Source organism: Phyllobates terribilis, unplaced genomic scaffold (genome assembly GCF_046119375.1).
Source record: "Phyllobates terribilis strain yellow unplaced genomic scaffold, ASM4611937v1 Scaffold_4__5_contigs__length_816908805, whole genome shotgun sequence".
In the NCBI taxonomy this organism is placed as follows: Eukaryota; Metazoa; Chordata; class Amphibia; order Anura; family Dendrobatidae; genus Phyllobates; species Phyllobates terribilis.
In genome coordinates this window covers 82,763,258-82,779,767 of record NW_027362764.1, presented here as the reverse complement: position 1 = coordinate 82,779,767, position 16,510 = coordinate 82,763,258, and the positions used below count along the sequence as shown (strand labels likewise).

The 16,510-nt window shown below is 40.3% G+C and overlaps 1 protein-coding gene across 1 annotated transcript in view; it reads right to left on the bottom strand.

Moving 5' to 3' along the window:
* Nucleotides 1-10,709: 10,709 nt before the first annotated feature.
* The window catches only part of LOC141265030 (mycolipanoate synthase-like), a 121,876-nt gene continuing 116,075 nt past the window's right edge, over nt 10,710-16,510 (bottom strand). Inside the window, exon 7 of the mRNA XM_073677571.1 lies at nt 10,710-16,255. Within this exon, the coding sequence (XP_073533672.1) occupies nt 10,802-16,255 (5,454 nt within the window). The 3' untranslated portion in view covers nt 10,710-10,801. The remainder of the gene's footprint in view (nt 16,256-16,510) is intronic.

The following is a 16,510-nucleotide window of genomic DNA, read 5'->3' as shown; positions in this document are numbered from 1 at the left end:
AAATTTTGGCAGCAATTGCACTCACTGCATACTCTATAACTCTATAGCAGACCCTCTTCTTTCTAATGGGAACATGTCGTTACTGTGGCCCAGCTCTATGTGTCTTTAAATTGTTAGTGGGGTTTTTCCCAAATTTTGGCAGCCCTTGCAGTCACTGCATAGGCACTCATGATTATGATCATAATTAAGACCGGGTTGGGTGGAAACATGTTGGTTTCTATGCCTATTTTGCAATCATGAGTGTATCCAAACTACCTGACCTTCTTGTTACATGTTTTTAGTATGAAGAAATAAACGGATGTTTTAAGAAACCTTGGATTTCCTGGGATCATTCATCCAAAAAGGCGCTGGATGCTTATTATTTTGAGTATAGGAGACTCACTCGTTAATAATGGGCACAACAAAGCATAGCCGGCTGATGGCTCTCTAACAATAGAGAGGGCCGACTGCTGGCCCTTTAATAGTAAAGGCCACCTGATGGCTCTAGAAAAATAGGGTTTGTGACTTTCAGAGTCCCTCCATCATAAATTAAACAAGATGTGTCTGATGATGTGTCACACACCACATGGTCAGATAAGGTTGTAAAATGTTAAAATGACATTTCCTGGTGAATGCATTTGTCTTGGTTGAAAGCAATGCAAAAGTTCAAAAACGCATCAAAAACGCTATGTGTGAACATAGCCCAAGGTGTGGAGGAGCATTTTTGTTTTTGTATATTTATTTTACCTTATATACAAGTCATTCCCCTGGAATGGATGTTCCTTGACATATTTCCCAGGAAAATCCATTTTGGTTTAATTTTTGTATGTTTTATTGTGAGTCCGTAAAAGTGGCGTAATACCTCTGACAACATTGTTGACAGTATTGACCTGGGAGTCAGAAATGCTTCCAGGGGTCTTCCCCATGCTGATCATATGTGCCCATCAATTTGGGCAATTTTTAGGCCCTTTGCAGACCGCCGGGGGGAGCCACTGGTTAAATGCTCAAGATTCCCATAGACTTACATTGGGCTCGTTACTCGGACTGAGAACTCGAGCATTCCAATTTGCTCAACTTGAACAACGAGTACCAGAGCATTTTAGAGCTCGCTCATCACTAGTACTTACCATTGGCAGAATTTGCAGTAAACAACCGTACTCATGAGTCTACTGGTAAGTTTCCATTTTTCAGGGCATATGGTTTTCATCCATAATTTAGCGCTTTTAATAGGAGTTTTTTCTCTGGTGTTCCTGAAGAGGAACGGTTTTCTATCTCCATCTCTTCCATATGGCAAGGGGTTCTCAATAAGATGAAGAGGATGGGTTCCAGATATAAGAATGCGGTTGATCTGAGACGTGTGAGAGGTCCGGACCTATGTGTTGGCGATTGTGTGTGGTTGTCGTCTAAGAATATGAAACTGAGGGTTCCCTCGTGGAAACTGGGCCCCAGGTTTATTGGTCCATATAGGATTGAGGCTGTCATCAATCCTGTTGCATTCCAGCTGGCTTTGCCACACTCTTTTAGGATCCATAATGTTTTCCACCGTTCCTTACTCAAAAGATTTGTGGCCTCTCTCAATCCATCACTTCCACCTCCCTCTCCAGTTCTTGTGGATGGGATCTTGAGTTCCAGATTTCTACAGTCATAGATTCTCGATTTATTCGTCGGTCCCTTCAGTATTTGGTACACTGGAGAGGTTACGGTCCTGAGGAGAGGATGTGGGTACCAGCGGCCGACGTTCATGCTGTCAAGTTGGTGCGATCCTTTAATGTGGCCCATCCTGAGAAACCTGCCCCTAAGGTTTTGGAGGTCCCTCGTAGAAGGGGGGTACTGTCACGGGGTTACCGCGATAGAGAGGTTTCAGAGTACTGCAATGTTCTGGGCATAGTTCACACACACTGGGCCGTAGCTCCTCTCCAGTTTATTAGCTTACTGCTTCTTGCCAGCAGTGCGGGAGTTAATCTGGATTTCTGGGTTTTCCTGAGATTCTGGTCTATCAGCTGATTTGGGTTAACTACTCTCCCCTTCTATATAGACTCAGCTCTGACTTCCCGGAATGTCAGTCAGCAGTTCTTCTGCCTGACTTGGAGAGTGAAGGAGGAGCATTGTGTTTAGGAGCTTGGAGGTTTACTTAGCTATCGTGGTTGCTGTTTTGCTGTGTGTTTACCTGCTTTCTCTCCTTTTTGGTTTCCCCTCCTTAGCTCCCTTGTGTTTCCTCTGTGGCTCAGTGAGCATTTCGTGTAACTGCTATTTCTGTTTACCCTGTCTGTATTTTCCTGTCTTGTCACAGTTACATTATTTTGTACTGTCTTCCTCCCTGGGGGGAGAGGGGGTCACTGTCAGGGCCAGTGCAGGAGTTAAGGAGACGCTGGCAGCTCAGGCCTCCTCACCATCAGAGGTACCCCTGAGATAAGGGAAAGTCAGGGCCCCCCTAGTGTGGCAGGGACGGGTGCAGGTCCCAACACTTCCCAGTTTCGCCGTTTACGGCGTGACATAGACATGTGATAAATGTTATTTTCTAACTATTTTGTGTGACATAACTCCCTGGTTTAACACCTTTAAAGCCCATGAAGTACTAATACGCGTCTGTGCCCTGGGACTTAAGAGCCTGACCCGTATTAGTACGTCATCGCGATCGCGCGCACACACAGGCTGTGCGGGCGCGATCGCCGCCGGGTGTCAGCTGATTGTCACAGCTGACACCCGGTACTATGTGCAGGGGGCGGTCCCGCACCGCTCCCAGCACATTAACCCCCGCAATGCTGCGATTGAAGTCGATCGCAGCATTGCGGTGGCTAAGGGGAAGTGATCGCAATACTCACCTCCTCTTCCGGCCTTCAGCACAGTCTGCCGCGGCTTCCCAGGTGTTGCCATGATGACCCGATGTCGTCATGACAACATCCGGGTCACCAGACAGCAGGAAGATCATTTGGTCATGCGCAGTACATGGCCAAACGATCGTCTTACTGTGCAGCGCTGACTGCCTGCATAGCACAGGGTTGGTGCTCCATCCCTATGCTATGCAGGCGATCAGAATAAAAAAAGTGAAAGTCCCATAGTGGGACAAAGTAAAATAGTAAAAAAAACTCTCAGAAAGTGAAAAAAAAATAAAAAAAAATTGTAAAAATATTTAAAAAAAAAAAAAAAAAAAGAATCCACCAAAAATAAAAATATAATGTACCCATCAATAAATAATTTTATGAAAGAAAAAAAAACAAACAATAAAAGTACACATATTTGGTATCGCCGTGTCCGTAACGACCTGACCTATAAAATTGTCCCACTAGTTAACCCCTTCAGTGAACACAGTAAAAAAATAAAATAAAAAACGAAGCAAAAAACAATGCTTTATCATCATACTGCCAAACAAAAAATGGAATAACATGCGATCAAAAAAACGAATATAAAAAAAAATGGTACCACTGAAAACGTCATCTTGTCTCACAAAAAACAAGCCACCATACAGCTCCATCATCCGAAAAATCAGAAAGTTATAGCTCTCAGAATAAAGCGATGCAAAAAAAATGTTTTTTCTATAAAATAGCTTTTATTGTGTAAAAGCGCCAATACATAGAAAAACTATATAAATGTGGTACCGCTGTAAACGTACTGACCCAAATAATAAAGCTACTTTATCAATTTTACCACACGCGGAGTAGAATAAAAAAAATAAAAAAAAAACAATTCCTGAATTGTTGGTTTTTGTTTATTCTGCCTCCCAAAAGCTGGAATAGAAAGCGATCAAAAAACGTCACGTGCCTGAAAATGGCACCAATAAAAATTTCAACTCATCCCGCAAAAAACAAGCCATCACATGACTCTGTCGGCCAAAATATGGAAAAATTATAGCTCTCAAAATATGGCGATGCAAAAACTAGATTTTACAAAATATGTGTCTTTTAGTGTGTGACAGCTGTCAATCATAATATCACTCTGGTATCTCTGTAGTCGCACCGACCCGAAGAATAAGGTTGTCTAATCACTTATACCGCACTAGGAACGGCGCAAAAAATAAACGCTAGGGCTGCGGTTGGGGTTAGGGTTGTGCTAATGTTAGGGTAGGGGTTAGGGTTGTTCTTTTTTCAAAAGTAAAAAAAAAAAAAGAAGACGATATGGCAACTAGTGTTGAATGCAAGTGCTCGCTACTTGAGTTTGCATCGGGTGCTCGGGTATGCATTGAATATCGCGGGTGCTCGAGTCTCCACCCAATATGCTTCGCGGCCAAAAAAAACTTGCGGGGATTGCCTGCCATGCACGAGCGATCCCCGCATGTTTTTTTGGGGGTGTCTAATAACCCTGAAACATGTGGGCGGGGACTCGAGCATTTCACTCGAGCATGAGTGATACATGGTGCATACCTTAGTACCCGATGCAAACTCAAGTAGCGAGCACTTGCGCTCAAGACTAATGACAACTTATTCAATATGATGACCTAATGTCATCAAATTCTGTGTCGTACCTCTGGGTTCAAAATGTTCACTATACCCCTTGATAAAATCCATGAGGGGTGTCGTTTCCAAAATGGGGTCACTTGTGGGGGGTTTCAACTATTTAGGCACATCAGAGACATGGCGTCCACTCTCGATTTTGCGTTCAAAAAGTCACACAGTGCTCCTTCCCTTTTGAACTCTGCCGTGCGCCCAAACACTGTATTTTCCCCACATATGGGGTTTTGGAGTACTCAGGAGAAATTGCACAAAAGTTTGTGAAAATAAAAAAATTGGGGCTAAAACATCATTTTTGTGGAAAAAGTTAGATTTTTTTTATTTTCACGGCTCCATGTTATAAACTTCTGTAAAGGACTTGGGGGTTCAAGGTGCTCACCACACATCTAGATAAGTTCCCTGAGAGGTCTAGTTTCCAAAATGGTGTCACTTGTGGGGGGTTTCCACTGTTTAGGCACATCAGGGGCTCCCCAAATGCAACATGGCGTCCGCTAATTATTCAAGCAAATTTTACATTCGAAAAGTCAAATGGCGCTCCTTCCCTTCCGAACCCTGCCGTGTGCCCAAACAGTGGTTTTCCCACACATATTGGGTATCTGCTAACTCAGGAGAAATTGCACTACAAACTGCATGGTGAAATTTCTCCTGTTACCCTTATGAAAATGCAAAAGTGGGGGCTGAAAAACATTTTTGCGGGAAAAATGTGAAAATTTTATTTTTACGGCTCAATGTTATCAACTTCTGTGAAGCACCTGGGGGTTCAAGGTGCTCACCACACATCTAGATAAGTTGCCTAAGGCGTCTAGTTTCCAAAATGGTGTCACTTGTGGGGGGTTTCCACTGTTTAGGCACATCAGGGGCTCCCCAAATGCAACATGGCGTCCGCTAATTATTCAAGCAAATTTTACATTCAAAAAGTCAAATGGCGCTCCTTCCCTTCCGAACCCTGCCGTGCACCCAAACAGTGGTTTTCCTCCACATATGGGGTATCGGCTTACTCAGGAGAAATTGCACAATACATTTTGGGGTCCATTTTTTCCAGTTACCCCTGCGAAAATAAAAAAAAATTGGGTCTAAAGTAACATTTTTGTGAAAAAAGTTAAATGTTAATTTTTTTCTTCCACATTCCAAAAATTCCTGTGAAGCACCTAAAGGGTTAATAAAGTTCTTGAATGTGGTTTTGAGCGCCTTGAGGGGTGCAGTTTTTATAATGGTGTCACTTTTGGGTATTTTCTGTCACAAAGACCCCTCAAAGTGACTTTAAATATGATGTGGTCCCTAAAAAAATGGTTTTGTAAATTTTGTTGGAAAAATGAGAAATCGCTTGTCAACTTTTAACTCTTATAGCTCCCCAATAAAAAAAAAATTTGGTTCCATAATTGTGCTGATGTAAAGTAGACATGTGGGAAATGTTATTTATTAACTATTTTGTGTGACATATCTCTCTGATTTAAGGGCATAAAAATTCAAATTTTGAAAATTGCAAAATTTTCTAAATTTTTGCCAAATTTCCATTTTTTTCACAAATAAACGCAAGTGATATCGAAGAAATGTTACCACTATCATGAAGTACAATATGTCACGAAAAACATTCTCAGAATCAGGGGGATCCGTTGAAGCGTTCAGAATTGTAAAAATTGGCCTTGTCATTAACGTGCAAACCACCTTGGGCTGTAAAGGGGTTAAGGACATAACAATTAAAAGTTTTAAATTTTTTACCACTATCATGAAGTACAATGTATCACAAAAAATATTATTAGAATCAACGGGATCCGTTGAAGGATTCCAGAGTTATTACCCATAAAGTGACACTGACCAGATTTGTAAAATTTGGCTTGGTCATTAAGGTGAAAACTGACATGGGGGATGAAGCGATTAAAATACTAATTTTTGGCAAAATTGTTAATAATCTTTGGGAGCAGATGAATTGGCGACCAATGCCAATCGCATGTCTGACCAGGAGAACCCTCTCCATTACATGCAGAGTCCACACTTTCCACGTGTGTGGATCCAAGGCAGTGCAGTAGAACAAGGAGAACATTTTTTGTAAATTATATAAACAAAATTTTCGAAATTCTCTAGTGCATTTTTAATTAACAAGATTTACATTTTTTGTCACGTGTGTTAGCACTACGGCTACAAAAAATAACAAAGTCAGCAATAATTACTGTATATATATACTGTACATACATACTGTACATACTGTATATATATAATATATAGTGTATATATAGTATATACACTGCTCAAAAAAATAAAGGGAACACTTAAACAACAGATTATAACTCCAAGTAAGTCAAACTTCTGTGAAATCAAACTGTCCACTTAGGAAGCAACACTGATTGACAATCAATTTCACATGCTGTTGTGCAAATGGAATAGACAATAGATGGAAATTATTGGTAATTATCAAGACACACTCAATAAAGGAGTGGTTCTGCAGGTGGGGAACACAGACCACATCTCAGTACCAATGCTTTCTGGCTGATGTTTTGGTCACTTTTTAATGTTGGTTGTGCTTTCACACTCGTGGTAGCATGAGATGGACTCTACAACCCACTGAAGTTGCTCAGGTAGCACAGCTCATCCAGGATGGCACATCAATGTGAGCTGTGGCAAGAAGGTTTGCTGTGTCTGTCAGCGTAGTGTCCAGAGGCTGGAGGCGCTATCAGGAGACAGGCCAGTACACCAGGAGATGTGGAGGGGGCCGTAGGAGGGCAACAACCCAGCAGCAGGACCACTACCTCCGCCTTTGTGCAAGGAGGAAGAGGAGGAGCACTGCCAGAGCCCTGCAAAATGACCTCCAGCAGGCCACAAATGTGCATATGTCTGCACAAACAGTTAGAAATCGACTCCATGAGGGTGGTATGAGGGCCCGACGTCCACAGATGGGGGTTGTGCTCACAGCCCAACACCGTGCAGGACGTTTGGCATTTGCCACGGAACAGCAGGATTGGCAAAGTCGCCACTGGTGCCCTGTGCTCTTCACAGATGAAAGTAGGTTCACACTGAGCACATGTGACACACTTGACAGAGTCTGGAGACGCCGTGGAGAGCGATCTGCTGCCTGCAACATCCTTCAGCATGACCGGTTTGGCAGTGGGTCAGTAATGGTGTGGGGTGGCATTTCTTTAGAGGGCCGCACAGCCCTCCATGTTCTCGACAGAGGTAGCCTGACTGCCATTAGGTACCGAGATGAGATCCTCAGACCCCTTGTGAGACCATATGCTGGTGCGGTTGGCCCTGGGTTCCTCCTAATGCAGGACAATGCCAGACCTCATGTTGCTGGAGCGTGTCAGCAGTTCCTGCAAGATGAAGGCATTGAAGCTATGGACTGGCCCGCCCGTTCCCCAGACCTGAATCCAATTGAGCACATCTGGGACATCATGTCTCGCTGCATCCACAAACGTCACGTTGCACCACAGACTGTCCAGGAGTGGGCGGATGCTTCAGTCCAGGTCTGGGAGGAGATCCCACAGGAGACCATCCGCAACCTCATCAGGAGCATGCCCAGGCGCTGTAGGGAGGTCATACAGGCACGTGGAGGCCACACACAATACTGAGCCTCATTCTGACTTATTTTAAGGACATTACATCAAAGTTGGATCAGCCTGTAGTGTGTTTTACCACTTTAATTTTGGGGGTGACTCCAAATCCAGGCCTCCATTGGTTAATAAATTTGATTTCCATTGATGATTTTTGTGTGATTTTGTTGTCAGCACATTCAACTTTGTACAGAACAAAGTATTCAATGAGAATATTTCATTCATTCAGATCTAGGATGTGTTATTTGAGTGTTCCCTTTATTTTTTTGAGCAGTGTATATAGTATAGTATACATACAGTATATACTGTGTATATATACTGTACATGATGCACTACATGTTTCATCTGTCACAGCATCAACCTGATGAATATCAGCAAACAGACTTGCACTGTCTCAACAGCCAGGTTAAGTCATACCTGCACTGTGTCCTTTCTATGGCAGATACCCTAAGCTCATGGACATCTGGCTCAGTAGATTGGACAAGTGGCAAGAACTGTCTCAGTTAATTAGGGGTGTAACATCAAGTTCAGCCTCCAGTATACTATCAGAGAGGAGCTTTAGCGCAGCCTGTGGCTTTGTCAAACCCAAGTGGCCAGGTTCTCCACTGCAAGCATGGAAAATTTTACATTTGTCAAAATAAATCAGGCATAGATCAGGGCTGACTTTCATTCACCCACGGCTGATTATTTTTATTATTATTTATTATTATATCGCCATTTTTTCCTTGGCACTTTACATGTGAAAAGGGTTGGCTGATGCCAATGATTCGATCAGCTGTCCCTTCTGCCTACCTGACTGTCCATTGTCTGTCTTCTACAAAGTTCTGCTGCCACCATTGCTGATGACCCATGCTCAGTCAAACATCTTCTCCTTGTCAATCATGTCATCTTTACTGTAATACTGTTGTTGGCACGGCCAATGCCGTCCCACACCTCCTTTCCTGCCTTATCCTATTTTTATACAGTGCACCTTCTGCCACTGCCACTGCAGAACCACACTAGCCACACATCTGCTGGCTGCTCACTATGTTGTATAGTTGTAGTGTACTGAAGCTGGGAAGTGTACACTAGGTACACAATTTAGGCATAGTTATTAATGTGGAACTGTCTCTCATAAAACAAATAGCTGTCATTATTAACTATTCAGCTATGCACCTAAGGAAAATTTTGGTTGTTGGTGTTACACCTGAGAAGTGCACATCTTTATAACCTAGCTGCCTGTAATGCCTTATATGCAGGCCACCCGGACAAAGCAATATACCTCCTCCAATTAGTCTAAAATGCTGCAGCAATTTAAATCACCAATAAACTTTGACATGTCCCCTTAATCCAAACTGTTCCGACACTGCATTTGCATTTTCTGCCTGTGAATGGAAAATACATTTTAAAATTTGCTTGATGATCTTTAATCCCTTAATCAACTTTTTTCAGACGTCATCAATTTCTAAATGAGTTAATTTGTTTTCAAATGAAATGGAAAAATGTCTCATGTTCAACTTCTGATCTGTTTTTTCTGTCCTGTTGTGAAATCTTTTTTGGAATTAGAGTTGTAGATCTAAAAGAAGTAATTTATTTTTATGCTGATATTAAAGACTTTTTTATTCAGTCCTAAAAATAAATAAACAAATTAAAGGTATATTTATTGTGAATTAATGTTATCACACAATCAAACTGCAAAATTTCAAGTAGAGGAATAGTTTTATTAAGCAGATTATAAATACAATACTTGCGGTTTATTTCAAATATTATTTATTATCACAGTACAAGAAGAATATTCATATTTAAGTCTAATTATAGATGTTCATATTGCTTACAAATTTTAAATAGTATATCAAAATACTCATCTATATAGGGAAAAAACATTGCTGCATATTGCTGATTAATTATCCAGAAAATTAATCAGACTTATATAACTTTTCATATAGACTCATACATTCATGTGCCAAAGATGGAAAATGGAATATGTTACAGTATATACACATTTAGCCACATTTTGAAAACTATATAGAGGAGATCAAAACACCATGAACATTTACTTTGATAAAATTGCTGAAAAAAATCAGTGCCTGCAGGTTTAAAGCTGAAAAATAAGAATTGATCAATATACTAACATTACTGACTGCTTTGGTCTTTTGTGTGCGCTTGTTATACAGCAGTGACAACAGCAGTATCAAAGTAAGATTACTATGGACAGAATGTGGCCCCAGCTCTAGCTATGGCTCAGAATAAGAAAGACAAGTGTATTAAGGAGTTTGTTTGTAATAGTATATAAAATATACTGAAATGTTGACAAAATTATCAGAATATAAATAAAAAGTTGCCTTGATAATTTAACGTAAAATCAGTGTATTGCTGTATATTAATAAAAGTGCACAAGATGCTGTAAAGCAAAGTACTTTAAATAGTCTTTTCAAGCAGAGGTATATCCAGGCACGACACCTTCAAACACTATTTGCAGTCATTAGGTCAGTATATCAGTGTTTATGCTCCTTGATCCATTTGGTGGTGCATATAGCCAAGTCCATATAAGCAATCACTCAATAAGAAAAATGAAAGGCAGCACACACCGAATCATAAATAAAAGTCCTTTATTCCTGTGCAAGGGACTTCATAGCGTGCGGCAGGTATTGGGAGGAGCAGACAAGGGAGCAGCGCACAGGACTACGGACGTTTCGCACCTTCCGATACCTGCCGCACGCTATGAAGTCCCCTGCACGGGAATAAAGGACTTTTTATTTATGATTCGGTGAGTGCTGACTTTCATTTTTCTTATTGAGTGATTGAAAAGTGCTTGAAATAATTTAGTTCTGTTGTTGCCAACTTGTTTCCATATCACAGATAAGTTTCCTCTATCAATTCACCATTTAGCTCTTTTTCATCACAAGTGGTTTCTTTAACCATTGACACCAAACTGGAGACTTGTGTGCTGGGATCGAGTAGCTTCACCAGCGGTATATTTACATTCTTCTCTTTAAAGATACGGCTTTGTAATGTCATGGCTGACATTGAGTCAATCCCCAGAGAACTGAGAAGAGTACTGCTACTGATATCACTTGAGCTGACTCCCGTGAGCTCCGTAAGTACTAAGAGAATATAATCTTCACAAGTTTCTCTATTACCACCACCAGGTTGTTTTTCTGTTGGTGTTTGCTCCCAACTCTTCATCTCTTCCACCACCACATTATAGAACCGCTTCTTCAATCCTGGAATATTTGAGATCAAGTTTTCATACATGGTTTTGAAGTTAAATTTGACAATTGCTTGAATTGAATTATTTATTTGAAGACATTTCTTCAGATACTTGTGAATTTCCTCAGTATTTAAAAGGAGTATTCCTTTTGCTTCTAAGAGTTTATGAATTTGGTGCTGATTGAGTAAAACTCCAAGGTTGAGGCCACCCCAACAGATCGATTGTCCACAAAGACCCTTATTTCTTCTGTATAGGCAGAACATGTCTAGAAAAGAGTTGGCAGCTGCATAATTTGCTTGGCCTGAATTTCCAACAAATGAAGCAACAGATGAAAAGCACACGAAGTAGTCAAGTGTCATGTCTGACGTGACAAGGTGGAGATTCACTGCTCCATCTACTTTTGGGCTGAGAACTTTCTCAAAGTGGAGCAAATTTAGGTTCTGCAGAATTCCATCGTGAAAAACCACAGCACTATGGAAAACGCCCTTTACTGGGATATTTGGAAATATTTTTTTCATTAATTCCATGGCTTTTTTTACTTCAGGGTAGAAGGAAATGTTACATTGTATGGCAACTATCTTGGCAGCTTCCTTTAGATTCTGAACCGCATTTAATTGTTGTTCCATTTCTGGGGTTGGCTTTCTTCTAGATAAAATTGCTATATGGCTACCACCATTGTTCACAATGAATTTCACGGTTTCAAGTCCAAGACCAGTCAGACCACCTGTGACAACGTAAACCGCGTTATCTTTGAAAAGCACTGGATCAGGTGCTGACATTGGTATCTTTGCGATAGTACTGGTTAGCTCAATTACAGGTAAGGACTGGGTTACAAAGTAGCTGGTTTCTTTACTATCCAAGCCAGGTTCATGTTGAACCAAAACTTTTGGAATGATAATGTTGGTTTCAGAAGATATAGAATAAAGCCACTTGTGCAGTTCCTTTGCATTCTGGTGTAAATATGCCTTCTGGAAAGGAGCAGAAATATCAAGTAAGTGAATGTGAAAGTCTTGATTGCTGCTAAGAATTAGATTGTGCCAGTTTTTTGCATTTTTATGATCAGATAAAAAAACCAAATCTTTAAGAAGTGGTAATGTATTAAGCATTTCTATAGTGACAGCACTAGCCATAGGAAGAATGACCATTGAAGTGCGCTGCTTATCAACCACACTGCTTCCATCAGTTATCACAGTTTCCCATCCAGATTCCTTTGCTGTCTTGGACAAAACTGTGCACAAAACTGACTTTGCATCAGATGTTAAAATAACAAGTTTAGGCTTATTCTTTGCACGTGGTAGTTGATTGTGCAGAATTTCCCAGGCCAAGATAAAGAATGAGATACAAGGTGCATTTTTTATCAGTGGTGCTTTTTTGACCAAGTAGCAAACATTTTCTGGAAGAATGACATTAGAGGTTGCAGTTATCGGATAGCATGCCACAACTCTATCACCAACGTGAATTTTCTTAACAGCTTTGCCAACAGCAGTAACAACCCCTGCAAAATCCAGAGCAACAAGCTCATGCTTATCACTAGACAAAGAGTTCCAGTACAGAGTATTCCCATATTTCCAGCTTGAAAGACTAACAGGAAAATAATCATTTGTGTGGGTGCAAATTTGATCAACACGAATCCTTAAATCTTGGCTTTTAAGCACAGAAACATTTAAATTAGTTTGTTCAGCAGAAATTTTAGTTACTGTATAAGGCTCTGAAGTATAAAGAGTAAAACTATCAGATTTTATTTCTTGTGTTCTCCGTTCAGTGATGGTGGGAGTAATTTCACTTGTATAAATAGAGCCCTCCTTAATCCAGATCTCTGAATGTTCCTCTGGATTGTAATGAAGAAGAACTTGGACTAATGCTGCAACATCTTGGGAACTGGAGGAGCTAATATCGATCAGCTGAAATGTTATGTCAGGTATTTCTATCATACATGCTCTCGTCATTCCGACTAAAGCAAATCCAGGGTTAATGTGATCCACAGTATTGTCCACAGTTCTAAATGTCACTATCCGGATTGAAGGCTTGGGGGTCTTTTTTCTTATTGTTAAAATCAGCTGTTGATAGACTTCACAGCATTTCGCTAGATATTGTGTAAGATTATTTGGAATATCTTTAGTTAATTCTTGGATTCCCCACATAAACACAACATCTTCGCATTCACTATTAAGAAGCTTATGTACTTGAATATCCGAATTCCAACTGTTGAAAGGAATGTAGGTCACCTCTTTCTGAATGTAGTCTGATAACTTTTCACCTATTCCAACTTTGTCAGAATAAATCAACAGCTTTGGCTCATTTTCTGATCTCTGACTGGATTGTAAACTCTTTGTCCAGTTTACTTGGAAAAAAGTATTTTCTATATTATTTGCAGTTTGTTTTACAAATGTCAGCTGAGCAATTTTTATTTCTACTAAAATGGAGCCATTGATATCTGCAAAACATCCACATAGTTCAATGTACTTCTCTGTTGTTTTTATCATTTTCATATAAATAATCATTTCTTCTTGAAGAGGCTGTAGCATCATTAAACTTCCTATGGATGATGGGAAGAGTGCTGATTCTTTCATTCTTGTTCCCATACAAACCACCATTTGAAGGAAGCAGTCTAAAATGACTGGATGTATGTGGTACTCGTACATTGTTTCCCTTACTTCTTCACTCACTTTTATTCTGGCAATTCCTTCATTAAGATCTTTTCCATAATGTACATCACCCAGCTGTTTGTAAGTCTCCCCATACTCAAATCCAACTGCAGAGAGTTGATCATATACTGTTTCTGCTTTGAAAATCGAAGTACATCTCTTGAAGATATGTTCAGCTGAGATTTTTTTGTCTTTGTTTAGTTTATAGTTACGTTTTTGTATTTTCCCACTTGCAAAAACATGTGATGTTAGAACTTCAAAAAGCATTAATTTCTCTTCTTGGTGTAGCTTGACTTTTAGGTCCACAGAGTCTTGGTGGAGAACACAGGGACTGGAAAATGTTGCACTGACTTCCAAAGAACTTAACGGCAATTTAGGTTTAAAGCTGGTAGCCGCAGCTGCCAATCCAAGTTCTACGTAGAATGCACCTGGAATAAGGGCAGATCCTCCATGTTTATGTTCATAGACATATGGTGTATTGACTTTAGAAACCTTGCAGTGGAAGTCAGACAAATCTTCACTCAAGCTATGGATTAATGGATGATTTGGACTTGATGATGTTTGGTTCCCTTGTCTAATTTTTTCATATTTAATATCTTGCTTGATACAATCAAATTGATATCTTGGAATTGTTGACGGTGAAGATTTATAGGCACCGAATACATTGCTCCAGTCAGGATTGTATCCTTGAGTAAAAAGTGACATCAGCATGGAAAAGACAGCTTCATATTCTTTTTGGGGCTGTATAGCAGGTAATACTGTTGTTTTTGCTCCTAAAGTTTCAATGATGTTCCTTTGTAGTGCTCTCCGGGGACCTATTTCAATGATCAATGGGTTTTCTTTATCTCTTGCTGAAGCTTCTACAGCTTGTTGAAAGGCAACTGGTTCACGAATATTTTTAGCCAAGTAATCACTAGTGGTGAAATCTCCTTTGGATGCTAGTTTACCTGTCACTGTAGAGAAAATATCAACTTCCATGCTATTTTCTTGCAAATCATGCAGCGTCTCTTTTACTTCATGTAATATAGGGTCCATCATTGGGCTGTGGTATGCTGCAGGAACATTAAGCTTTACGAGAAATATATTCTTTTCACTGTAATTTTTGGTCAGCTCCCCATGAAGGTGTTCTAATGAGTAAGTATCGCCTGACAATGTGCATGAAGTAGGACTGTTGAAAGCAGCAATGCAAACTTTTTCTTTGTATGACTGAATTATTTTTGATAATTTGGTCACAAGCAGATTGCCAACTACCAGCATACTGCCCCCGGTAGCTTTGCATTGCAGCATGCTTCTGTAATAAATGACTTTTACAGCATCTTCAAGTGAAAGAAGTCCAGAACAATGAGCTGCTGCAACTTCTCCAACTGATTGTCCAACAATTCCATCTGGCCTCACCCCCCAATGTGTCAGAAGAGCCACTAATGACACCTGAATTGTAAAGAGCAGCAACTGGGCCACATCCGGCCTTGAGAAATCATCAAACTCCATCTCTAACAACTGCAGCACAGAAATGGAGGTATAAGCTTGGATCAACTTATCGATTGCCACACATTTTGCTCTAAACACTGGCTCATGTTCAAGTAGCATCTTACACATTCCTTTATAAAGGACTCCATTTCCACAGAATATGAACACAATATGATGGCTGGATTTAACCATAGGAGCCAATTTGCTCACCGTTTGTAGTTGGTGGTGTAAATGAGTTACAGAAGAGGCGAGAAATGCTGTTCTGTATTTGTAATTTAGGTGACTTCTCCTGCAAGCTGCTGTGTAGACCAGGTTCTCCAGGGATAATTTTGTGTTGCTTAACACTCGTTTTGTGTCTTCAATACAGAGGAGAAGGGAATTGATGGAAGCTGCCGATAATATAAATAATTCTACTGATCTTTTCGAATGATACTTAGGGTATTCTTGATTATCTTGCTTTACAACAACATGAACATTAGTTCCGCCAAACCCAAAACAATTTATTCCTGCCATTCTTCCAAATTTGATGTCCTCTTGCCATTTTTCAGGACTGGTTGGAATTTCTAGATTGGATTTCTCTATGATTTTGTTCCCATTTTTTTTAGAATAGTGTAAAGATGGAGGAATAATTTCATGATGCATCATGAGAAGAACTTTAATCAACCCAGCAGCCCCAGCAGCAGATTCAGTGTGACCGATATTTCCTTTAACTGATCCAATCTTCAGGGGCTTCATTCCATTACAGCGTTTTTTCCCAATGATATTTCCTAAGCTTGTAGCTTCTATTGGGTCACCAGTTGGTGTCCCAGTACCATGAGCTTCAACATACTGCACAGAACATGGATCTGTCCTACTATAGATCTGCTGTAATAGATGTTCCTGCTGATGTTGAGATGGTCGTGTGATTGGTGATACAGAGTGTCCATCTTGGTTTACTGAACTTGCAGTTATAAGTCCCCAGATTTTGCAGTATTCTTCTTTAGCCTGAAAAAAAAAGTTAAAAAATGTTAAACAGAATTCCCACAGGAAAATGGAAGTAGGCAGCAGAATAACAACCTTCACACTAAAATTTAAATGGGTTATCTATTTTTCTATGGGACTAAACAATTGGTCGGTAGTTGCTAATTACATGCTTGTTCTGCCATATGCTGATCTCTCTTGTATAAGAGCGGTCACAGACTGTTCCTGGTGGCGATTTTCCCACTTTCTGTGATGTCATGTTGACAGAGCAGTGCCTTC